Genomic DNA, 24,784 nt, shown 5'->3' with positions numbered 1-24,784 from the left:
AACCTGTTTAAAACCTATTTTAAAAAAAGATTTTCAGTTAATTTACACACAGATGAGTGAAAATCATTTAAGCATTTTTCTTTGCCCCCTTAATTCTAGTGTCCTGATTTAATCGGGTTCATTTACGCACAGGCCTAATATCATTTGATTATATCAGCCTTCTTATCAAGGTGATGTTTTCTGAATTCCAATTATCCAAGTGTCATTTATCAATTCTCATAATGTACGGGTAAATTTTCACAGTCAAAGCAGTCGAAGATTCCTCATCATGCTGACAAAATCTCTGGTCTTCAAATGCAAGTTTTGCGACATTTTAGGGATCCTTGGGGTGGTCTCAGGGGTTTCCCAAGAAAATAATGAGTTCTTTAATTCAAACATACCACCATCGAGTCTACGATATAAAATATTTACATCTTACTCTTACTTTCCCCATAGTATAATTCTCACATATACTTCTACAGTTAATCAAAACCAACAACATAATGCTGTTTCCAGCTATGGATCATTTGAAAGAAATATCAAAATAAATTAGGCTCCTAAGTGTCATGTATTCAAAGGTCAGAAAAAGTTGGGAAACCCAGGGTTACAGGAGCCAAAGTCAGATGCAGGGATGAAAATAAACCACTAGATGGAGCACTTGTAAAACACATGCAAGGCCAAAATATTACAACAAAACCTACTCTAACCCCAGACTGAGACCCCAAAAACACCAGGTTTAGAGAGGACTTTTAGTAATTTAAATAATTGTAAATTTAAGCTACTAAGGTACAATATTATTAAGCATTATTACCTAAATTATTATTTAATCTGGTGAACCTGTGTTGTCAATTGGCACTGAGTCGAAGCACAGCAAGAACAGCAAATGTTTTGCTGAGGGGCCTCCCCCGGCAGCTAGCTTGCTGGCTGGGCCCATGGCCCACTGGGAGCAAGCTAAGTGCTAGTTATAGTTCCATTTATGCTACTCACCAAAACAAAAATTATATACAAAAATTATACACAGTAAATGAGTGAATAAATAGTAACATTTGTAACATTTCACACATACTTATTTATAATATATTGTGCATTATGACAAATACCTTACTATTAACACCTGTAAGAGATGAGTTGGCTTTTCCAGTGACTGTACAAGACAAATGAAGATAACTGCCAACTGCTTATAGTCTACATGTAGAAAATATCAATTATGCTGTAAATAGCGAATGGCAGCTAGCAAAAACAAGCAAAATTATTCAAACTTCATACATTTTCTTTAATATCAGCCCCAGTTTCATGCATATATCAGTCCATTCATGGAGCAAAGCAGTTTGGCTTAGGCTACACAAGAAGCAATGCAACTTTGTCTGAGTGTACATCAACACAATTATAAAATATGACTCCTTTAAGCTTTTTTCACTTACAACACAGATTACATTCTTCAGGCCTTTTTACTCTTTCCTCGTTCTTAGTACTACTTAGTCTGCGTCTTCATACAAATTCAAGCCAGTAATGCATTTTAACTTCAGTTTGTGCAAAAGCCAGCAATCCCACCACAATTTTTTTTAGAAATTGCAATTTCTGGTTCAAGTGGGCAAACTCCATATGCTTGTAAAAATCATGTGATACAACTGAAAGTTCCAGAACAGCTACTACATAGATAGATAGATAGATAGATAGATAGATAGATAGATAGATAGATATAGATAGATAGATAGATCTATTATATTACATTATATCTATTATTTAAAATATTGATTATAAGATTTTTATTAGGCCATTTGTTTTCATACTTGTATTTCATACACTTTTTACATTAGAGTAGTGGGTTATGATTTTATTTGATTTTATTTTGGAAGTCTGCGCGTTGCCTAGGAGACAGGAAGCCGCCCTTTGAAACGGATGGAGCTGGCAGCATCTCTCCACTGCAAGCTTCACCGTATACCTTCACCAGTATGGAAATGTCTCCTGTGGTAGGTATACTTTCCCTAAATTTTAGTTATACTATTTTAGACATAGTAAATATTTAATAAAAATGCTTATTTGACCGTTTGGTTGAACACGAGGACTGGACAAGCGGGTGAGTTTAGCTTATTTTGCCCTCTAGCTCCTGTGTTTACTCTTAGCTTGCTTGTTGTCTGCTATTACGCTAAATCAGTTTATGTAACAAAGTTATGAACAACATTTTGAAATTTGTGATGCCTTGTTCAACGTTGGTCAGCATAAAAAAAAAATATTGAAAGGACAGTGAAAATGTCAAACTTCGAAAAGTATAGTTCGGTTATTTTTCAGCAGCTCAAACTAAAATTCCTGCCACTTTGCTTTCTAATAAAAGGCTTTAAAATATGTATACACTGCCCATTAATATATATACTGTATATACGTATATATATAATTTGTAATCAGGAAAGCTTTTCATCAGGGAAATCCCTTCAAAGGCTGTTTGACCTCTGCCCCTCTGCAAAAGCACTGTAAAGCAACTGCACCACAGTCCATTTATTAAGAACTTATTAACAGATATACCTGGAGACTTGACTTGACAGACAGTGACTTTGCTGACCTTTTATTAATGACTTTGTTAACATTTGCAACTGCAAACTTAATGGCTTATTACTAAGTGAAAAACCTGTAATGATCTTAACCATATAATAATAATAATAATGTTTTAGGCAAAATTGCCAAGAATTCACTGCTTCCAGCTTTTTAACTGTCACTATTTGCTGTTTTTCTTGTGATAATCAATTGACTATGACTCTTAGCTGGAACAAGCTGTTTTGGAGACTTGTAGTACTTGTAGTGGATATTTTAATTGATAAATAAAGAAAATATTTGTCACATTAATCAGTGAAAATAGGTTTGTTGCAAGATTTTTCACAACCTGGTAACCCAAAAGTTGTTCCTCTTAATGGCTTTTAACTGATCTATAAAGCATTATCAGTTGTTTTAATAACCATTAATAAAGCCATTGGTTATGATTTATACACCCTTTATAGTGGATTCCTTATTTAAAAGTGGTGCCATCCTTACTACCTGCTTACACTTGTACTCTACAGTTTTACTCCTCTGACCTCGTCTTACATCAGTTATAAATACGTTGGCCCTAAATTACTCAAGTCTGACTAAGATGTGCTTTTCAGTCATGCCCACTGTGAAATGCGCATTAACTTGATATGAAAGAAAAGCAGGAGAATTTGCTTAGTTAAAGAATGAAATCAGCGTTGACAGCAGGAGGTGTGTCTCCCCCTATTTTTCCAGCTGGAGGTGTTGGATCACATCACATTGGAGTAGGTTAGTGCTTCCACGTTCGTAGAATAAATTATATTATAGTTGTTCAACAGCTCTTTACTTAAAACTTCCAGAACCAAAAACAGTCAGGGAAAATTTTTGTCCAATAATCGACAATGTTTGACACCAAAACATGTACTCGGAAGTATCAACACCTTTCAATACCACTGGCTCACTTCTATGTGACCAGTGTTGGACAAAGGTGGGTAAAGCCCTTTGCTTCTGCATCAAATTCATGCATGTAGCCTTGATTTGAAATATTACAACATCATCAAACCTTACAAAACACAAAGGTGCCAGCATGGTCCTGTTCTCTTACTCAGTGGACTTGATAAGGTAAAACCTTCTCCTGTGAGTCTGTTTCCTGGCACACATTCTTAAGCTCATGTCAACTTTAATCCCTTCCCCTCACAGTGGATTGCCCTTCCTCTGTCTGCCGTGAAGGCTTACCTTAAGATAGGTGAGGCGCAGTGCAACAGGCAGGATCGACACAGTGTCATTTTTCCACTCTCCCTCGCCAGGTAAACATCCACCCTTCTTCTGCAGAGGGAAAGGTAAAGGGTGACCACTCATGTTTTATGTCTGTGCTTCTACAGTAAAAGCTTTTGAGTAGCCTGACAGTAGCAGAAGGATAGAGCAGAGTCGAGGGCCGTTAAGTCATTGATCTGTGGCGGGATGTTTCTCCTGTGCTTACAATGACCAACTGTTGGACTGTGTGGGACTGTCAAGGCTCCTCGGTGAAGGGGAGGCCGGGCTCTCTGTGGACGATGAACCGCTACACCACTCTCAAGCAGCTGGGGGACGGCACCTATGGCAGCGTGCTCCTGGGCAAGAGCAATGAGACTGGGGAGCTGGTGGCCATAAAGAGGTGAGAGTAGCTCAGTAAACAAACCGCGGACATACTCTGTTGTTTTGTCTCAATCTGTTAAGATGATTAAACCCTGAGTGGCTGCTGCAACGTGCTCGGAGGCTGTAGACTCAAACATGTTGTGTCCTCACATGGCACACACAAATAAAAGAATAGATTATGATTGTGTGCATCATAGCCGCCCGCGTTACAGGAAATAACCTCTTGAAATGACAACGTTAAGGATAATTTTGAAGATGCATGTTTCTTGTCAAAGTACAGGCACTTAACAATTATTGTTCTGTCAAAGTTCCTTCTCTGTCTTTCCTATCTGTCCTTGGCAAGAAATTAATAATGAATGTTTTTACAAGGCTTCACCAGGCACTGTGTGTAAATGTAATGTTATAGTGCAAGCTGATACTACTGATGACAGTGAAAGAAGTGAAAGTACGCAGCATAGTGTTAGCTCTTACAGTGTTTGAAAACTATTATGAAAGTGTAGTAGTAAGAAAATAAGGCTACAACAGCCAATATTCAATGTATTTTGTGACTTTTATATTCAAATGAATATGAGTGTAAACATGTATGAGTAAAAACTGGAAAATACCAGGTCCTTGTTGCCCCTAAAGGCACCACAACCATCAGTAAAGCAGGTCTAGATGTTTATTGTAGCTCCACAAGGCAAGGTTTTATATAATAATCTTCAAAGGGCAGAATAGTATCCAATCCCTCCAAATGAGGAACCTACAATATAGATTTGCTGTATATCTGAATGCACATTGTGACACAGGAATGAAACACAAAGCGTTCTCCTGAACACCACACAGCGAGTGCTCAGAACATAGAGATCTGAATTGATTTGTAGTGGTTAACATGCCTTTCCCCATATTTTTATCATACATATATCCTGTCTGTATGTATAATGTCAAGTGTCCAATAAAGGCAAAAAATACCGAAGCAAATCTTTAAAGTCAGAGAACTTTGTATTAGATTAATTCTGGGTATTGATGTTCTTAAAACCTTAGAAAATGTTTTATTTTTATTTTAGTTTCCTACAACTGTCAGATCACACAGTAAAGAAACTCAAGTATCAACAATAACTTAATCATGAAAATGTTTTTTTTCAACAGGATGAAGAGGAAGTTTTATTCTTGGGATGAATGCTTGAATCTGAGAGAAGTGAAGGTGAGAATCATTATAGTCATTATGCTTTTGACTTTATATTCAGTAACATCACTGAGCCAACAATTTTTTTTTCGTTGTCATTTTAAACCAAAAATGATTTAACCTGCAAAATCCAGCTTTTGGTTTTGCAACATTTCTTTGGATTAAGACATAATTTATATACAGTAAGAAACTGAACCCAGTAAAGCTACTCATAATTAGGAAGCAACTCATATCTACATATATATTGTCCATCATGAATTATCTCCACAATATAGATAAAAGGTATATTCACATATAAAGACAAAGACTTTTAGTAATAAATTACAATTTTGCATTAGTCCTGGCACCGACTGTTGTCCTAGCTTGGCTTTGTTTGCCACACACTGAAAACCTGACAATAAACGAGGACGATAGCAACTCCAAAATGTCATCTTGTCTCGTTTTCAGCTGCACTCCATGATACATTACATTTCTTTATCCACTGGGTAGTGAGTGAGCAAGTTTGAAATTTACACATTAGCCTGAGCATAAAAAACTACTGACAGTGGGTACTGTGACAAATTGTTTTGGCAGCTTAAACTATTGTTGGCCTGTAAAGTTGTTGTACACAAGCCCCTGGCAGCTGAGTGAAAGAGCTAATTTCAGACACTACAGTATGTTCGGGCATTTGAGCTTATTTACTGAGATGATGAGGTGACTTTGAATGACTTTATTTAATGAATCTTTTGTATGTCTTTCTTAAATAATTTGTGTTCTTAGTCTCTGAAGAAGCTAAACCATACCAATGTGGTGAAACTGAAGGAAGTCATCAGGGAAAATGACTATCTCTACTTTGTCTTTGAGTACATGAAAGAAAACCTCTATCAGCTCATGAAAGAAAGGTAAGAACATACCAGACACCAAAGTTACTTGTGCATTTATACATTATTTTAGTTATGTGCACAGAGTTATTTCTGTGATATAATCCTACAGAGTGTTTTCATTACCATTGGGAATGTGAGAACTATTTGGGTCAGCTTGAGTCATAATGTGTCAGACTTCGTTTTTGCAGAAACAAGTTGTTCCCTGAGTCAGTCGTCAGAAACATGACATTTCAGATATTACAGGGACTGTTCTCTATTCATGAACATGGTAGGTGATTTCAGCGTGGCCTTTCAGTACAGATAAAAGAAAAAAAATACCCTTGCTATCTTTTCTCTTCCTTAAAATGCTGTGCTATCAAGCTGTGAGCACTGTCTTGGTTTTTACGTAATTAATTGACTAAACAGAAAACAACATATCTAAACCCACAAAGTATATAAATGCTGGATGGTTGATAAGACAGCAGGCTTCACATGATTTTCTCCAACCAAAAATGAGTCACTTCTCTTGTGTGCTGTTGTGAGAAGAGGAGGTGTGAGAGCCCCAAAGCCTAACTGAACAAAGTTTTGTTTCTCAGAGAGAGAAAAAAAGAAAATCAACGCTTTTTAGTGCACGTGGGTGTTGGTGTTATTCCCACTTCAATAAGGCATGATTGTTTGCAGAGTGTTTTTTTCGTTTATCCCCTCTTTCTTTTCTTTTGTCTTTTACCACTTTGCTGCTGCCAGGGAAGATAAGATGTTTTCTGAAAATGAGATAAGGAACATTCTGTTCCAAATATTGTCTGGCTTAGCATTTGTGCATAAGCACGGTAAGAGATTCCTCTTGTCTTTTCTCTGTGCTTGGCTTGACTGTGTTTTGTCAGGTTAAAGCATCTCTTTTTTGCCACAGATGTTTTAACTCTGTCTTTTAAATAAATAAAAAAATCTAAAAACACATAAAACTGTGATATGCATCAATAGAGAGTCACGTCTTGGTTGCAGTATAAATAGTAGTGGTTGCAATACTAGCAGAAGTTAGAGGCAATAAATATTTTTTTCCATATATATAAAGCAAATCTAAACAAAGATCAGCAACAACACAATTTTATTTGACTTACTCGTGTTTTTCAGGGTATTTCCACCGTGATATGAAACCGGAGAACCTGCTCTGCATGGGCCCAGAGCTGGTTAAGATTGCAGATTTTGGACTAGCAAGAGAAATCCGCTCCCAGCCACCTTACACAGATTATGTGTCCACGAGATGGTGAGACTCACCTCACATCAGAGTCCCCTTATATCCATGTAATTCCTGTAGATGATCACCTTCTACATAATGAGCTGTGATGGATGTGTAGTCTGACCTGAATCTTTTGACCTACTGTAACTCCTGCTGTATTATCACTGAACATGTACCTTTAAAAAGATTATAAGATTTAATTGATACTGACATGGGGGAGGTAAATCCATTCAGGGGACAGAGGAAGACAAACTGACTAGACAGTGGATAATCAGTGTTGTGATTATTCGGCTGATACCCTCTATTTATACTACATATTAACATTAATCCACTACCTCTACAACTCACATCTTCAATGTTTATCTCTCTGTAGACAATACAATGTGGTGTGTCATACTATCTGTAATCTGATGTGGGATTGTCCATCTTTGATGTGACAGAAATTACAAATTTATGTATGGTTTCCGTTAGTATTATATTTAAAGGTCCATGGGTTTATTTCCTAAAAAGTCAGTTCAACTAAATTACAGAAAATATTTTTTTTAATTTCCTCCTTTAGCTATACTGGAAGTTTTATTTTACTTTGGATTTATTTTTTACCATGGATCGTACAACTGTTTGTGGTGGTCACACCTTTTAAGAATTAGATTTTTAAAAAATCAACTGCAACATCTTGCTGGTCCCATTAATCTGCATAATTCAACCTACAAGAAAGTAGTTCTATATAAAAGTTTGTGGATTATCAAGAATAACAGGGACAGAGATTGACATAAACAAGAGGAAGAAGAGTTAAATCTCTTATATGCAGATGTTCCATAAACATTGTCATACCAGGTACCGAGCCCCAGAGGTTCTGCTCAAGTCCAGCTCCTACAGCTCACCCATCGACATCTGGGCCGTGGGCTGCATCATGGCAGAGCTCTACACTCTCAGACCCCTGTTCCCCGGCAACAGCGAGGTGGACGAGATATTCAAGATCTGTCAGGTGCTGGGAACGCTGAAGAAGGTGAGCCATCACAACAGGTGTCACAAGTGGTGCCTCTGCTGTGTCTGTGGATGCAACCAAACTCAATTCATCACCTCTGTGTATATTTCTTGGATTATGGTGACACTCACTGTTCTTGGACATTCTGTGGTGCTTTCTTTTTGGTAGCAAAAACTCTGTTTGAAGACATTTACATTTTATTAAGGAAAAAAACTAACTGTATTGTGTGCTCCTGTTTCTTGCCACGTCAGTCGGACTGGCCTGAGGGTTTCAACCTGGCGCTCTCTATGAACTTCCGCTTCCCAAAGTGTGTCCCCACCAGCCTCAGATCCCTGATCCCCAACGCCAGCAACGACGCCATCACACTGATGAAAGACATGTTGCAGTGGGATCCTGAGAAAAGGCCAAGTGCTGCTCAGGTACATGCTGTTTCAACATAGATTAGCCCGAATAAACAAAAAATATACAAAGATTAGAGTGAAGACAACTGAGTCATGTTGAGGTGACACTGACAAAGTAACACAAGTCCTTCGGTGAATGCTTTTATCCCAAGCGCCTGTGAGTACATTGTTGAGTGCACTTATTTTTAGCATGTGAGGCCCAAGTGGGAATCAGTCAGCTTACCTTGGCTGTTACTGTAAAACCAGACTTGATGTACTGAGGTAGTGCACGTCCACTGACTTCATGCAAACTGTGAAAGACAAACACATCATTGTGAAAATGTTTTAAATACTAGTGAAGCTTGAAAATGACAAAGTATGCCGTATGTTAATAATTTTAGCCTTTTCACTGTGAGAAATGTGCAATGGCGGTTTGTCTCATTAGTCCTTTAAAAGATATATTATGCATAATATTCCATGTCTTATAGACTTGAACCCTTTGCCTAATTTCTATGTTCTTGTTTGCTATTTTATTTTGATGCTTCTAATTTTTTGATTATTTTTTAAATTAATTATATATTTTTGTGTATATTCTTTCCATAATTAATATGTTGCTTTATGCCACGCTGAAAGCTTCTCATTTGTGGAAAAGCCAAATCTTGAGCTTGAACATGAACTAAAAAGATGTAAGTGTAAATATTCTTCCTTTGGTTTGTTCCATTTGTGTTCCAGGCTCTGCGGTATCCATACTTCCATGTCGGCCAGGCGCTCGGTGCTCCTTTGAAGTACTCAGAGCATCACAAGGCTCACGCAAGGACGTTTGAGGCGGCTACAGCCAAACCAAAGCCTCTGTCCCTCTGTAAGACAGACCTGGAGTCCGGAGAGCCGAGCAAGACCCAGGCAGATCCACAGACCTCCATCCAACATCTACATCAGCCTCTAGAGGAGATTAACCTTCCTCAGGACAACATAGAGTCAAGCAGACAACAAGCAACACCGGGGCAGCAGGAACCTCTCAGCCTGGTGAAAAACAGGCAGCCGATGAGCTGGCACTCTGTAGGTATCATTCAGCTTCTCAATGGCAAACCGAGAACTTTTCAAGTCCTTTAGAATACATTTTTCCATCCTGTACATTGATATCAAAGCCTACAATAAAAAGGCCTTGGAATTATATCTTTCCCATTCATGCCTTGATAATTAAATTAGTTTTATTAAGAGAATTGTCATAGATTTGACTTTACACCAGCATGAATTTGATTTCAACCATTCATTTTGGAGGGAAGATTCGTTATTTCAGACTAGAGCAGATAAATGTTCATTACTGAATATCGATTCGTTTTAACATACACAAGAATCATAAAAATCATCTCCCCTCTATTCTCTGCATCAGCGAGCAGCAGCCACTGGAGCAGAGAACGCTGTATCCAGAGTCAGGACGGGACGTAGACGATGGGGCCAGACGTCTTTCAAGTCAGTCGACAGCTGGGACGAAGGTGACGACACAGACGCTGGGGTTTCCATCTCCAAGAAACCCACCATCAGCTCTCTGAAAGACAGGACACTCGAAGGGCACAGCTGCCGGTTAGAGATCTTCATTTTCACGTAAAAGCGTCTTCATCATTTGTTTTGAAAAAAAAATACAATAATGCTTTTTTGTCCAGATTTCCACAGTCAAAGATCAATACAGTAGTAAAGTTACCAAGCAAAACTGGGCTAAACAGAACTGACTCCACTGCCCTGTCAGCCAAGCAGCACTACCTCCGCCAGTCCAGATATCTGCCAGGTGAGAAAATGTGATCTACCACACACAAAAAAAAAATGTCCCAGTCTAGTGGTAAAAGTAAACAAAAAAACGTTCTCAGCATAATTTTAGTTTCTCGAGTGTTCAGTTTACATTATGCTACTTCAGTTACACAGGGAAGCAAAAATGATTCTCTAAACACTAAAAACTAAGCACTACCAACACTGACAATTGTGATTACATTGTAAGGAATGAAACAAATTATACACTTATGTGAGAACAAAAAGTTTTAGCTCCAAAAACACTGAAAGAAGAAAAAATACCAGAAAAATCAATTTTATTAATATAATACATTATGGTCAAAAGCAGTAAAAGCTGGGAATTGACACTTCATAGACTCTTGGTTGTTGCTGTATGTTGTTCTCGACCTGTTGAATTACTTAGTTCATGCTGCACAAGTTCAGTGTTAATGTTTTCTAATACAAGCAACTTTATAGCTCCAGTGGTGTCCATACTTTCCACATACCGCAGGTGCTGGATCTAAATAGCGTGTGTCAGAGTTTCATCAGATATGGGTTATGTGTTGTGTGTGGGCTCAGGTACAGTGAGTTCATTCTGAGCTCTCTGTCCTTTTCAGGCGTAAATCCAAAAAGCAACTCCTCAGTAGGAAGCCAGGTTGCCAGCAGAAACCTGTGGGACAGAGGACAGGTCCTGGAGTTCTCTTTCAATAAAGGTAAGAGAGTCGAGGATAAAGTTTAGAGTACTTTTACCCGTTCAGAGTAACAGGTAGGAGCATTTTTATATTTTTACTCCACTACATTTATCTGACAGTTAGTTAATAGTTACTTTGAAGATTAAGATTTTACACACAAAAAAACATATAATCAGCTGGTAAAACATGATGGATGCATTATTATATAATTTAATATGTGTGACATGGTATTTTATTAACATTGTCATAAGTGATCGATTTCTTTATCCTGTCCAGAATCCTTCATGAGCAACACCAACAATCCAACCAAGACGTATATATCAGCTTTTCAGAGGACGGAAACAGGAGCAGCTCGACACAGGATCACACTGGCACCGATTGAAGGCACCTCTGCTAGTGAGTCACAACTGAGAGCTTTTCATTTCCTCTACTGCAGGTGAAATAACGATCAGAGAGACTTAAGTTTGGTTCAGTGTTTGCTTGGGATCAGTCAGGTCTGAGTCAGATGATACTGGTAAATAATTATTTGAAGTTGCAGTATGTTCAAGTGTAACTTGGTGGGGCGTTCTGGTGGTCGAGTGGTTTACGATGGAAACCATGTAACTGTAACTTTCGTGGTTCGATTCTGGCTAAGAACATTTTCCATTTAATTAGCCCTTCTCTCTTTCTAAGTTTTCTGTTGCTCAAAACCTAATGCTACCACATAAGTGAAAAAATGCAGTTGAAGAAAAACCTTCTTTGACTTCCCCTCCATCATGCTACAGCAAAGCGCCCCCTGGAGTTGGAAAGGAATCAGTATTTTCCTAAAAGACCAAAGCGTCTCAGAGGACTCTTGTTGATGCAGTAGCTTTCAGTGAATACTACTTTCAGAACCTATCTGATGATTTTTTATTTTTTTACTCTCTTTCCTTTTGTGAATCTCTTAGTTGATCTTTCCTCGGCTGCTGATCTAAGAATTGACTCTAAAATCAAAACGTGTAAGAACAAGATCTCTTCAAATAAACTTCCGCCCTCAAATGAAGGTAAAACAAATATAGGCATCATGAGCACAAGAAATGTAGCTTCACGTTGCTCCAAGTCTTACGTAAACACACTTTTCCTTCACTGTCACTTTGATTTCAGAGTATGAAGGAGGGAGCAGCAGATCTCTGAATCCTCAGATCCCTGGATCCAGCACCAGCTCTGTGGGGAAGAAAATGTTATCACGGAGCACAAACCTCCAGCCGGTGCATGGACGAGTTGACTGGGCCGCCAAATACGGAGGTCACCGGTAGCACAGCAGACCGCTCTGCTCCACCACTGACTCTCACTGAATCAGGAAATACAGACTTGTTGGCTGCTGCCAACAGTGGGCAGCAATATTTCTTACGACTCTGTTGTTACATTTGCCATGATATTAAATATTGTTCAGTGTTGTACAAGTGAGTCATGACTTCTACCATCAGTATTTTTTTTAAATAATAGACTAAATAAATAAATTCATAAGAAAAGAAATAAAGTAGTTTTTGTATCTAAGTAAGTGAACGTGTTATTTCAAAGCAGTAGAAACAAGTCCAGATAAACAGTACGTTCCTATTAAAGTACACAAACAGGTTTAATGAAGGACGCACAATAATCTGCTTTGATGATTTACTCACAATGGAGCAAAGATAACACAGCCCCATACATTTTACAAAAACATAATTTAATTATAACGATCCCTTTTTTTTTCGAACGTCAGAAAAGATACATTTTCCTTTCATCAGTTTTGTTGTCCAAGAACATTTTTCTATAAAATTAGGTTTAAAATAAATTGCTTTTACTGAAGAACATGATACAGAACTACACAGAGCGGAATGTTAGATTATTCATGTACAAAATATTTAAAGACATAATACATTTAAGTATTTTCAAGATGTGTGTGGCCTCTTTATCATCCCAGTTATGATCTTTGCCAGCATCAGTCCACTGAAAAGAGACAATAACATTTATATCAAGATATGGTCAAAAAAGATTCTCAAGTTATTAAAAGCAGAATTCTGCGCTCTTCATGTTGCAGGATATTGTCAATTACCAACTGATTAACAGTTACAGTGAAATTAAAATGTGTAATAGTGTTTTTTTTTTTACCTGGCTAAAGTCATTAAACCAGCTGGCATGAACTTCCACGAGCTAAGGAATCTCAGTCCCATCAGCACAGCCAGAGTTCCTGAGGTGCCTGCATTTCCACAGTGGAGGGAGACAGTTGTTGCCATGTGTTTGTGAAAGCTGCACTTGGACTGTCACAGTTTAACAAACTAAACTTGCTCACCTAGTGAAAGCCAGACATTCTTGGGATTTTGAGATGCCAGATAAGAACCGACTGCAGCCAACAGGCCAAACAGGAGCCCCGCCGCCAGAGAGGTGACGCTGCCTGTGGAGCAAACACAACAAGGTTTTACTTTGAAATGAAGAGTTAAACCAAGTTTGATGGACTGTCTTTTTTATAAACTCTCCGCTTTTACCTCAGGGTCAGACTATCTTCATAGGCTGTAGTCATCAGGTTATATCAGTTATATATATAAATCTCAGTGTGTCTTGCCTACCTGCTTTCAAATAACCAATGATTCCTCCTGCTGTCACCAGAGCAGCGTAACTGAACCCAGCCCAGTCCACAGCCATGACCAGAATCACCCTGCAGCTGTTAGTATGAGGAGAACACGTCACTTGACGGTTTACACGTCTGTCTGCACGAATCAAAGTTTCACTGTCAACAAATCAAAAAACGAAATATTCTCTAAACTGTGTGTGATCATACCTGAACTTCCACACTTACGAAAGTTTACACTTCCGGAGTCATGTAAAAGAATTTCAAAATAAAAGAATGCTTGGCAGGAATACAAAAACTCTACGCACTTAAATAATGTTACCGTTTTTAACCATAATGAAAGAAGTCTGTTTCTATGTCTGTATTTCATTTTTCTCAATAACCGCTCACCTGATCGACTTCAAACTTGGTGGGTGTATTGGACGATGGCGGTTGTCAAGAAAATCGAAGGAGAGACAAATGTTTTCCTAATGATGGACACAACTCTCTTGATAGTGAATATACAGTGATATACGCTACAGTTTATTAGGTGCACCCACCTAAAAGCAATGAAGTAAACCTCATACAACACATTTAACCTGCTCAACACATACTGAACATTTTTATTGCAGGACTGTTGTATTAGACCATATTAGTTTTAGCTAGATGCACCTAATAATCTGACGGGTGTACATTTTGCAAAGAATAGCATCAGCAACTAGTCTATGCTTCTTCACCTCCTCACGCTAACTATGCATGTGCAATTGGAACCAATTATACCTACATATTATATATGTGACCAGGCCTGGACCTCAGATGAAGTTGTCAAAGAAGCAAATACAATGCAGATACAGGTACTTTAGGTCAGGGCAAGTGAATGTTGACGCTCGTCTTTGGGCCTAGCAGATTTAGCAGACAGCCACATACTCAGTGTGTGTGGCCTAGGAATAGGTCAAAACATTTAAATGATTGCTGGACTTACATATGAATGCCCACCCAACTTTGAGCACTTTTAACTGTGTACCACTAGATGACAAATTAATGGATTATAAAACATATTTATTGTTGCCCATCTCATTTTCCACCATTTTTTTTCTTCTGCTTTTCAGTGTTGACAACAAAAATATTTAACCAAAAAATACAATCAGAACTTGAAAGCTGTCGAACTGGTTGTGCAATGTTTGAAAAACAGTCCAGATTTATAATAGTTCATGGAAAGATTTAAAAATAATTTTTTATTGCTGCCCATTTTATTTTCCACCCTTTTTCTTCTTTTTGGGTTTGCTCTCATCTTCCAGAATGACTTCTTCGGTTGCGATTCGGACTCTCTTTGTCTTTGAAAGTTCTTGAGCAAGTTCTGTGGACACACGAAAACAGATGGTGGATGTTAACAAGACACAGACGCAGAAACAGTATGTGAAAGCTCTGTAATTATTTAGTGGAAGATAGCTAAACAAAAACATGTTGTTTTTGTTAGAAACATCCTCCTTCAGAGCCTGGAGGTTTTCCAGTACAGCCAGTTTTCCCACTGTGCACTGTAAACATTTTGAGGTTATTGCTACTCTAACTTCATGATGCTTTGACTGCAAATATGAACTTCTTCAGTTTAGGATAAAGGTTAAGATTTTCTGCAGTCAATTCATTCTCATTCCACTCTTGTCTAAAGTGCCTCCCTGTCCCAACAAAAAAACAAAAACAAACAGCCTCACTATACCAGTTATTTTCTATTACTGGTGTTTTTTTTCCCCCAACGTGATAATAAAGTGTAATGAAAGTCTGTGTTTGCAGGATATCACCTTCAGACGTTGTCGCCTCAGCTGCCGGCTCCTCAGCCGTCTGCTGCACTGATGAAGGTTTCCACACAGCGAGGCACGTCAGTCTGGCTGTTGTGTTCACTTCCCCAAGGAGGGTGGGAGGCTCCAGCTCCTGTTGGACAGCAGCAGTACATCATCAGATAATCGGCAGCTCAGCAGGTAACAGCAATCTAATCTTGGCAATCTTATAATTTCATTCTTGTAACAGGTTTTTATTATTATCATTTTACTACTTATCTGATTAAATCTAAACACATCGATCTGAGTTTAGTCATTATTGCTAATATTAAAGAACATAATTACTCTGTTTTCCAAAGTAGATATATTGTATGTAGAAAGGTCATAACACTCACTGTCGCTGCAAATGTAAATGTTTCAGAAACTTTGTTGAAGTAACAACTAAATCTCTTCTACTCATGAGTTCAAGACAAACAAACATTAGAAACGTGCCTCTTTCAGATGGAGTTTCCACATTTTGATGAAACCGTCATTTGAAGCCGTCACCAACACGCAGTAATCCTCCATATTAAAACTGTCAACTGCTTTCACCCTGATATCACAGATGGAAAGTTTTTTTTTTTTTTTTATCAGTTTTCATTTTATCAATTAATACATTTCACAACATTTAATTTGAAACGCAATTTTTCTCTGTACATCATCAGAAATACGTTTTAAGGAATGCAGCTCAAAATAATTGAAATACATATTGAAAACAACTGCAGCTAAACAGCTTCACACATAAATGCTGGTGGATCTGTGAGGTAAAAAAACAAACAAAAAAAACACTTTGGAATTACCTGGTTTCATGTGCTTTGAACTCACACACCCATTTCTGTTTTCCCATGTCACATAACCTCACAACTTCATCATCTCCTGCGATGGCCAGGATGGAGTCCTCACAACAAAAAAAAAGGGCAGGATTACAACATATATTTAAATTTACAGGTGTAAATATTTTGTTAATCTAAATGAATTACTGTCATCTTTTGGTGAGATTATTAGGCAGCTGCCAATTATCACTCAAAAAAGTAATTGTTTATGAATTTCTCCCAAAAAAATTCGGAGTAATAGTCAGAGAACTTACATTTAAGAACTTAATAGATGAGATCCTTTTGGGGTTTGTAACTGTTCCTGTCACAGAAGCTGTCTCCAAGTCGTAGATGTTCACCGTGTCATTTGCCACCACCACATATTTATTCCCATCTGGGGACCATCTAACTATGTGTGCATCTGTTAAAAGTGAGTATAGTAAAATAAAATAAAAAATCGGTTCAGGTCATTTCAGATAAACAAAGATCTCTGAACAACAGTTCATTGACTTCACATGAAACTTACTCTGTTTTATGTTTTTGATGAAGGCTGATCTGCCATTGATTAGATTCCAGGTTCTAAAAGGACAGAAAGATGCAACAGTCACTTCTCATTCCCTGTTAGATGAAACACCTGCCTCAATGACTCTGGAGCAGAGCTGTGGGTTTTACCTGAGAGTTTTGTCTGTCCCAACTGAAAGTGCAAGTTTCCCAGATGGATGGACGGACAGCGACATGACATGGCCTCTGATGAATACAAGAGTTTGAAGCTGGTTATTGTGACTTGACCCATCCAAGAAAATACAAGACAGCAATCATACAAACACAACCGTCGCAGTGCTTCTGCAGCACCTGTCTGTGTGTACTTACTTGTGAGCTTTGATGGACTTGAGGCACTCCCACTTCTTTGTGCTCCACACACACAGGAGTCCATCCTCTCCTCCACTCAGTAAATGAGACGATCCATAAAACTCCAGGCAGGTGATGGTGCCTGTGCAGTTACAGGGAAGTTTGAGTCAGATCACAAGGTACTGTCTTAAAGTTTAAAGTTAAAGTTTGTTTAATTCTTCAGTTTCAAACTTCTTGTTCCATCAGCCAAGAAAACAAATAGGTCTATGAAGCTGCCTGGGTAAATGTTTTATATTTATTCAGACCCCAACAGGCATTTCAAATGAACTCATGAGAAATCAGTTTGCTACCATAAGTGAGGAAGGTGGTCGGGAAAACTGGGCATGAAATTATGTGAGAGAAGAAGGAAAAACAACTGGATTCTAACAAAAATAAATGAGACTGCTGGCTCTTAAGTTAAAAACCTGAAAAACCCAGAAAAGCCATGCCAATGAAAATGTTTTTAAAAAGTACCCATTATAAAAAAATCATTAAAAAAAATGGAAGTAGGTCTAAAAAAAATGTTTCATTACGAGTAGAAATCTTGTTTTAAAATAATGTGGTGTTTTTTTGTAACTGAGGAAAAAAATCATATGTGAAGATTTAAAAAGAGATTATATTTTTTGTGCATTTGGGTCCTGTTTTACACATCTCCTTTAGAAAGTGAGATAACTGTCTCCATCACAGTATGGTTTGGTAGTCTGACTGCTACTGAAACAAATTCATTAGAAAAAAAATAGTTAAGACTGCATCTAAAATTACTGGCCACTCCCTCCCATCACTCTATTCAAATTGGAAGACTGCTGAGCAACACTGTGCCACAGCTTCTTGTCCTGCATTGTGCATTCAGCCTATATACATAACTTAATGTCAAGCATAAGATCTACCTGAGATACTCACCGTCATGATGCAGCAAAGCACCATGCTCAATTCTCTTCTTCATGTCATACAGCTGTATGGTTTCATCTTTGCTTCCTGTGACAACAAACCTCTCACTGGCTGCCACAGCTGATATGGATGCTGTGTGGGCGTGATGTGTGAAGTCTGCCTTGGCTGTCCACTCCTGCACGACAAAAAACATGAAGGAATTGGGAAATAATAACTTTAATATTGAAACTAAAGGGAAAATTACAATAAGTTTCTGAAACGGACATTTTTAGGCAAAAGTTATTTACGTTTTATCACATCATAGTGACATTTCAGAACAAGACATACAATGCAAATCAGTCTTGGACAATGACAGTTACACACACAACTACAAACCAACAGACTCCAACTTACTTTTTCATCGGTTTTCACTCGGTAACCAAAGGCTATCTGCTCGTAGCTCCCAGCAATCAGCTCCAGTACAGCTGCCATGCTGCCACTTACAGCTACAGCGGGCTAGGCTAGCCAGTTAGCTTTCTTCAAACGTCAGCCTTTTCTAGTCTAAAGTTTGTCGCCTGGTTTCAGCGACAGCCACTACAGAAGCAAACGGATACCTACATGAAAAAGTCAGTGCAAACAAGCAACGTAAACGACGGGCTAAAGCTCTTTCATCAGGACATGTGTCGCTAGTTTTGCCAAACTCACTTCCAAATCAAAACCAACGTGTGTAGCTTTAGCGCATGCGCAAAAGTCTACGTCGGTTCATCTGGTTTTCAAAATAAAAGACGGAATTGAGAAGTGTTTAAGCGTCAGGGTTTCATGCAGTTTAAAGGTGACAATTGATTTTCCGTACTTTTCAGGCTGTACAACTTTTCTAATAATAATTTAAATACTAACAAATTCCTTTAATTTAGAGAAATTTGAGGAAGGAGTTGAAATGTTTTGAAAAATATTGATTCAGATAGATAGATAGATAGATAGATAGATAGATAGATAGATAGATAGATAGATAGATAGATAGATAGATAGATAGATAGATAGATAGATAGATTTTTAAAATTCTTACAGCAAACCTCTGTCAGACGAAACATTTATGAAAACTTAATCCAAAACATTTATGTCTTCTACAGTAAAGAGATTCGCTCTATGAAAAGCACACCTTATTCCCAGTAAGCCTAGTTTTCATTATTAATACAACCACAGGATCCGTCCCCTCTGATAACAGAGGGGTGGGTTGTGGGCCTTCTCCTGTCTTGTAATTGGCTTGTTCTCCAGGAAACGTCATGATTGACGTCTCAGATAACTGTCCAACATGAAACGGTAGTTTCCTCAAAGGATGCAGAAGTCAGAGTAATTTTTTCCACGCAACAGAATCATGGCAAGGGGGTAAGTAAGAAGATACAAGAGAACAACCTGTCTTTAAAAAGTTTTTCTTGAATTCTTTTTAATGCGTGTGTCTTATTGGTGGAGAAATGACACTTTCAGGTTCTTTGCGACCTTTTTAAGACACTGACTCCCTTCAGGACATAAATATTTGATGTAAACAATAGCTACACTGTAACACGACACTGGCGATGGTTTGTGTTCATAAGGTGACAATTATTCGGTTTGTTGGAGAACCAACAGCTGTTCTCGGTGCAGATTACAGGTTGGGACAGTGGATAACAAGTGGATGTTGTTTGTTAAAAGTAGAGGCTGATGTTTGGATGTGCGTGCAGCGGGGTCTGGCAGTGATTAGTGGAGTTATACAACAGAACAATCAGGACATAGTTTACTAGAACCAACATCTGCTGCAGTAAAATTCTGTAGCTGCTCTGCCTTGTGAGATTCATAACTGTGCCCAAGCTAAATTAAGAACAGAGGAGTTTCTGTCTCAGTATGAGCCCCTTCCTGTCACTTGCTTCTTACTCAACTTTTTTTCCCTGAATGTGTCACTTATCTGCACTGTTTATATGGCCGGAAGGCTGTGTCAGCTATTGTGATATTTGAGATACTTTTAATTGCAATGCCCTTTTTTTTTTAATGTGCAGAATGGTGATATTGGGCAGATACAAAAGTTTCAGAGAAGGGGCAATAGAAAAACTTCATAAGGATATGAAGTTTCTATCTCATATTATAATTTATGCATAGAGTGATGAAGGTGTAACTTAATAATGGAGGACATGTGGTCATTGTATGGCGCCAATGTTATCCCCATTGGTCTGACAGTCTCTGCTGGCATTGTGTAGTCCAACAAAAGAAAACCCCACCAGCAAGACAGACAGAAAACAACAGAAGGCCTCAAGTGGCTGTGCGGGCTTCAGGCAAGACTGTTTAAAAAATGCAAATTACAGTTTTTTTAGGGGATATGTCGCCTGTGTATTCGAATCTAAGAGCAATGTTGACCAAATTTCAATGTAAAGATGCACATCCCTTACATTCATGAGTTCCTTTGTGCACCAGGATCAATTGAAGTGATATACTTAAATGGAAAAGATCAATAGAATAGTCTGTGCGGATGTTGAGTCTCAAATTTGCAATATTCAACACAATTTAGCATGTTTTAGAGTTCTTCAGCCCTGAATTAAATACTGGGATGTTTTAAACACTGTATTTAGTCCCGTCCTGCATGTGTTTTTATACTGTTTTATTTGCAGAGGTTTTCAGATTTTTGCCACCGCAGCATCAAATAAAATCACATTTGTTAGCTGACCCCTAACTTTCAGATATTTCAGATAGATTAGCATTACTTGTCCAAAATTACAAACAAGACACATGTTAAAAAATCAGTTTGATACTGGTTTTTCAAGATCTCCTGAGCCACAGGATGAGTTTGTTAGACAGGGATGGATGTGGTTTTGTAGATTACAGAAACTTCATGTTAAATACAGTTATCTGAATGAGTAAATCAAGCAACACAATCCCACAAAAGGCTACCAAGATGAGAGGAGGGGAGCACGTGTTTGATTCTTTTAACTGCTAAATTAATCAGTGGCGGAAAAAAAAAAAAAACTTCCAAACTTGTACTGGCTGTGAAAAACAGACACACTTCCCCTTCATCATTAATTCCTCCCAGTGTTTAATCACATCTAACTTCACTTGTAGATTACAGTAGATGCTGTTGATATTTTAATGTGTAGGTTTATCAAAAGCTGCTGCTGGAAAAGATCAAGCAGGTCAGTCAAGGATAAAAAAAACCACCAAGTCAATAGAGGGATATCAAATCCTAGTTAATCATTTCTGTGAATACAGAAAATATGTTCATCTTTTTATAGTATAGCCTAAGTGAGTAGGTTTTTCAGAACTTGTTTTTCTTGCAAAAGTGTACCTTGTAATAAAGTTTAAATCTTAAATCTTACTTTTTTCCCATCTCAGGTATCAATAAAAGAAAAAAAAAGGTTGGCTCACTGTCCTACAGGGACACTTGAGAAGAACGTTGCCATCATTAATTTCATCAGAAACACCTGTGTTTGTCCTACTTTGACAAGTCAAAATGTCTGCTGTGAAATAATGCTTGCTGTTGCTGACTTGTCTCTCTGAAGAGCAAAAAAACTAAACAAAAACAACCTTCTTAGAAATCTTTTTTATTTCATTATTTAAATTTTTTCAATTAGTAGATAGTCACAACCTTACTACTACTTAATTCACTTTGTTTGTTGTCTTTGACTTTTCACAGTCAACAGGCCGACCAGGAGCTCACTGAGGTGCTGAACCAACTCTGGCAGCTGGATACCAACCGCCTCAGGCCGGGGACTGATTACATAATTTCCCTCCAGGTCAGTACTTGAAGTCTGCCATCACTGCTTCTATGCAATGCAAAACTTTCAGCCAAAGATAACGGTGTTATTTGCAAATCCCATCTGGACCAAAAGCCATAGAGCATAGAGCTTCACATTGTGGTGTCGCTGTAGCAAAAGTAATCTGACAAAACGCTAGCATGCTAATGTTCACCAGTTAGCATGCTACAAACATCCATTTGAGACTCTGCTCCATGTTGACATAATTTCTTCACATCATTTCTGCAGATTTGTCAGTTGTACGTACATGCTGTCAATCTCTTGTTCTACTGCATCCCAAAGATATTCTACTGGATTTAGCTCTAAATCTGGTGACCAGGGAAAACGATGTTTGATGTGAACATTAACTGGAGCTCCTGACCTGTATCTGCATGATTTTGCCACATGATGGCTGATTGGATAATTGCATGATTGAGCAGGTGTACAGGTGTTCCCAATTAAGGACTCAGGGAGTGTATATATGTTGTACATATAGACCCAAATATACTGTAGAGAAGAAATCTATTTCCTGATTATACATGTAATGGACTGCCAATACATGCTCTTATCATTATCGCCATGAAATTTTGAACAGATGTCCATGGTCTCCAAAAAATGAATACTACTGACTCTGGTGATCCCTTGACTTTTCCTCTAGCATCACCAATAGTTTGACTAGTAGTAATATTAGAAGTAGTAGTTTGACCAAATTTTGTATTGACCCTTCCCGCATGTGTATTTACACTATGCTTGCTGAAGACTGTCTGTCCATGTGTTTTATTCAGGGACGGGCAGGTTATGTGGCTCAGGGCAGTAACTATGCCAGAGACAAAGCCAGTGCTCCACTCTTCGCATATGTCAACGAAGACAAAGTCAAGAGTATTGAAACATTTGCACGTAAGTATCATAAGTAGCAGTTCATGCCAAATTTTACACTTCTCTGTTGCTAGAACCATGTTTCTACACTTTTAACAAGCACATGTCCTTTATATGCAGATTTCATCAACTTGCTGGACAACTATGAGATGTCCACAGGTGTGTCAGAGACGGTCACTTCAGAGGAGCTTCAAGAGAACAGGCTGTTTATCAATTCCATAGTGGAGACAGACGTCATGAAGGTGCAGTAACATTAAGGGAGGGAGTCATCTCTGGAAAACATCTGTCATCATAAACTGTAACGATCAAACACAATTACAACACACTGATCCTACACAGCAGCTGTTTACACAGTTGTTCTCCGGCTGTTGTTGACCAATGAGCTTGAGGATTTGAAGTTAATGTGAAGATGACATCCTACAAGAGCAAGTATCAGCCATTACAACTAAAGAACTATATATTTGGCCTGTAACAATAACTCTTTAGTTACAGGACATTACATTATTAATGTAGTTTGCTTAACTTAATAAATTGCTCATTAAAAGGAATTTAAAGCCCAAAGTATTACTTGTTAACAAAACAATCCCGAAACAAAGTCCATTTAGTAGCTGTTTTGGAGCTTTTATATGTTGTTTATTTTGTTTCTTTACAGTGTGCTCACAAGTATCTGGTCAGGAAGGGGCAGTCGCCATCAGACCCTTCACAGTTCAAGAGACAGCTGTACGACATCTGGTTCCGCCTCTACCACAGGGAGAGGGGTGGAGGGTGAGTTTCACTGTAACAGCAGGGGGAGCTACTGCAGTATGTACAGAGACTGTACAAAGAAAGAGCACTGTTTTAATCATGTACAGAATGACTCATAGAGGTCGGCCATAACCAGCCTGAGTACTGGCTTTCTGCAGATGAACCAGCTGACATGGAGACTGATGCATTTCTGACCCAAGAATCAATAAAGAATAAAAAAAAATAAATAAATAAATACAATGATTCAGCGTTGTATTTACATTTAAACCCCTGTGTTGTAATAATAAATTTGATTGTATTGTTTAATCTTCACTGTGTGGAGCTAATCAATTTTGTTACTTTTATTGACATGTTATATTTGCACATTTTTAACATTTGACTGTTCTTTAAAAGAGAGTAGGAGGTTGTTGCATCTTTTAGTTCTATCTTCTGTTTAAGCAGCAAAGAAAAACAGTAGATAAGGGGGGGAAAGCTGTAATAGGACAAATGGAGACTTAATTAACCTGTCGATGAACATATACTGATTTGTTTTTATTACAGTGAAGATTCCTGTGGATTTGAACATGTGTTTGTTGGAGAAACCAAATTCGGCCAGGAGATCATGGGTCTTCACAACTGGGTCCAGTTCTACCTGCAGGAAAAACACGGCCATGTTGACTACAAAGGTTACAAAGCGAGAGACAACAAAGATACAGTAAGAAAATACTGTTACCTTATGCATGTGAAAAACAAACTGAACGTAAGTTCCTTAATTAACTTTATTTGTTATTGTTTTATAGCCTGATGAAGACGACCATGTCCTGAACCTGCAGTTCAGCTGGAAGGGCTTGGTGAAACCGGTTGGCGGCTCCTTCATTGGTGTTAGTCCTGAGTTCGAGGTCGCTCTCTTCACCATCATCTTCCTCATGTCGAGTTCGAAGATGACGTCTGTGGTAGTAAAAGTGGACGAGTACATGCTGGAGCTGGTTGTGTATCGGCATGGGCGATCAATTGGCACATCTTACCCTAAACTGCTCAGCAGCAACAACAGGGATTTGTAATACTTTGTTTCTCAAGCTGTCAACTGTCCTGTAGCATTTACATGTTGACTTAATTTGCATGCAGTATAATCTCAAAACAAACCTGGATCAGGTTCTCTTTGCACTAAACTTCCGGCTTTAACTATCTATAACAAGCACAGAGGTTTTAGCCTAAACCTCCTGATCTGGATTCATGTAAGGAATATAAATTGTTATTAAACGCATTTGTTGAATTAATAAAACTGTCTTTGTTTATGAACTCGTGTTTGCATGTTATTCTCTCCTGTTATTTGGAAAA

The 24,784-nt window shown here is 38.1% G+C and overlaps 4 protein-coding genes and 1 long non-coding RNA gene across 9 annotated transcripts; 3 read left to right on the top strand and 2 right to left on the bottom strand.

The window, feature by feature from the left end:
* The first annotated feature begins 1,793 nt into the window (after positions 1–1,793).
* LOC130179097 (serine/threonine-protein kinase MAK-like) lies at positions 1,794–12,622 on the top strand. Of its 4 annotated transcripts, XM_056391842.1 has the most exons (16): positions 1,794–1,949; positions 3,676–3,782; positions 3,991–4,129; positions 5,239–5,293; positions 6,035–6,156; positions 6,862–6,944; positions 7,246–7,378; positions 8,186–8,357; positions 8,588–8,755; positions 9,449–9,772; positions 10,107–10,297; positions 10,378–10,499; positions 11,095–11,190; positions 11,446–11,565; positions 12,096–12,191; positions 12,292–12,622. In XM_056391842.1, exons 3-16 carry the CDS (start codon positions 4,029–4,031, stop codon positions 12,441–12,443), a joined length of 1,935 nt encoding a protein of 644 aa, XP_056247817.1. In that variant the 5' UTR covers positions 1,794–1,949; positions 3,676–3,782; positions 3,991–4,028; the 3' UTR covers positions 12,444–12,622. The 4 variants fall into 4 exon arrangements, with proteins under 4 accessions (XP_056247817.1, XP_056247815.1, XP_056247816.1 ...); XM_056391840.1 differs by having other exon boundaries at positions 3,676–4,129; XM_056391841.1 differs by lacking the exon at positions 3,676–3,782 and having other exon boundaries at positions 1,830–1,949.
* Positions 12,623–12,832: 210 nt separating this feature from the next.
* Positions 12,833–13,980, bottom strand: LOC130179101 (transmembrane protein 14C-like). Of its 2 annotated transcripts, XM_056391847.1 has the most exons (5): positions 13,946–13,980; positions 13,734–13,828; positions 13,460–13,561; positions 13,279–13,366; positions 12,833–13,116 (listed from the first exon to the last, which is right to left on the bottom strand). In XM_056391847.1, exons 2-5 carry the CDS (start codon positions 13,807–13,809, stop codon positions 13,059–13,061), a joined length of 324 nt encoding a protein of 107 aa, XP_056247822.1. In that variant the 5' UTR covers positions 13,810–13,828; positions 13,946–13,980; the 3' UTR covers positions 12,833–13,058. The 2 variants fall into 2 exon arrangements, with proteins under 2 accessions (XP_056247822.1, XP_056247820.1); XM_056391845.1 differs by lacking the exon at positions 13,946–13,980 and having other exon boundaries at positions 13,734–13,939.
* A 23-nt stretch (positions 13,981–14,003) lies between these two features.
* Positions 14,004–17,088, top strand: LOC130179102 (uncharacterized). The gene is made up of 4 exons (XR_008829234.1): positions 14,004–14,144; positions 15,013–15,126; positions 15,503–15,687; positions 16,963–17,088. It is a non-coding gene; the product is annotated as an uncharacterized LOC130179102 (long non-coding RNA).
* pak1ip1 (PAK1 interacting protein 1) lies at positions 14,757–18,835 on the bottom strand. Its single transcript, XM_056391843.1, has 10 exons — positions 18,507–18,835; positions 18,126–18,288; positions 17,208–17,328; positions 17,010–17,084; positions 16,864–16,916; positions 16,613–16,758; positions 16,326–16,423; positions 15,979–16,078; positions 15,511–15,640; positions 14,757–15,071 (listed from the first exon to the last, which is right to left on the bottom strand). The coding sequence occupies exons 1-10, from the start codon at positions 18,582–18,584 to the stop codon at positions 14,965–14,967; spliced, it is 1,071 nt and encodes a 356-aa protein (XP_056247818.1). The 5' UTR covers positions 18,585–18,835; the 3' UTR covers positions 14,757–14,964.
* Positions 18,836–19,357: 522 nt separating this feature from the next.
* Positions 19,358–24,745, top strand: si:dkey-222f8.3 (Poly(U)-specific endoribonuclease-C-like). Its single transcript, XM_056391844.1, has 7 exons — positions 19,358–19,478; positions 21,748–21,847; positions 22,633–22,744; positions 22,844–22,965; positions 23,376–23,488; positions 24,008–24,161; positions 24,247–24,745. The coding sequence occupies exons 1-7, from the start codon at positions 19,468–19,470 to the stop codon at positions 24,505–24,507; spliced, it is 873 nt and encodes a 290-aa protein (XP_056247819.1). The 5' UTR covers positions 19,358–19,467; the 3' UTR covers positions 24,508–24,745.
* Positions 24,746–24,784: the final 39 nt, after the last annotated feature.

This window comes from Seriola aureovittata, chromosome 12, assembly GCF_021018895.1.
Source record: "Seriola aureovittata isolate HTS-2021-v1 ecotype China chromosome 12, ASM2101889v1, whole genome shotgun sequence".
In the NCBI taxonomy this organism is placed as follows: domain Eukaryota; kingdom Metazoa; phylum Chordata; class Actinopteri; order Carangiformes; family Carangidae; genus Seriola; species Seriola aureovittata.
The sequence above is the reverse complement of the archived record's forward strand: the minus strand, read 5'-3'. Positions and strand labels throughout refer to the sequence as shown.

Bases quoted from the DNA above. Each gene is read 5' to 3' on its own strand.
- pak1ip1 (XM_056391843.1), bottom strand. From the start codon at position 18,584: ATGGCAGCTGTACTGGAGCTGATTGCTGGGAGCTACGAGCAGATAGCC. The intron at 16,759-16,863 runs GTAAGTTTCATG...CACTTTTAACAG, and splicing joins CATCAAAAACATAAAACAGA to ATGCACACATAGTTAGATGG. The intron at 15,072-15,510 runs GTGATATCCTGC...GTGTGTCCACAG, and splicing joins TGAGGCGACAACGTCTGAAG to AACTTGCTCAAGAACTTTCA.
- LOC130179101 (XM_056391847.1), bottom strand. From the start codon at position 13,809: ATGGCTGTGGACTGGGCTGGGTTCAGTTACGCTGCTCTGGTGACAGCA. The intron at 13,562-13,733 runs GTAGGCAAGACA...TTTGCTCCACAG, and splicing joins CATTGGTTATTTGAAAGCAG to GCAGCGTCACCTCTCTGGCG. The intron at 13,117-13,278 runs GTAAAAAAAAAA...GTCTCTTTTCAG, and splicing joins GGTTTAATGACTTTAGCCAG to TGGACTGATGCTGGCAAAGA.
- LOC130179097 (XM_056391840.1), top strand. From the start codon at position 3,957: ATGACCAACTGTTGGACTGTGTGGGACTGTCAAGGCTCCTCGGTGAAG. The intron at 8,756-9,448 runs GTACATGCTGTT...TTTGTGTTCCAG, and splicing joins AAAGGCCAAGTGCTGCTCAG to GCTCTGCGGTATCCATACTT. The intron at 12,192-12,291 runs GTAAAACAAATA...CTTTGATTTCAG, and splicing joins ACTTCCGCCCTCAAATGAAG to AGTATGAAGGAGGGAGCAGC.
- si:dkey-222f8.3 (XM_056391844.1), top strand. The intron at 22,745-22,843 runs GTAAGTATCATA...CTTTATATGCAG, and splicing joins GAGTATTGAAACATTTGCAC to ATTTCATCAACTTGCTGGAC. The intron at 24,162-24,246 runs GTAAGAAAATAC...ATTGTTTTATAG, and splicing joins CGAGAGACAACAAAGATACA to CCTGATGAAGACGACCATGT.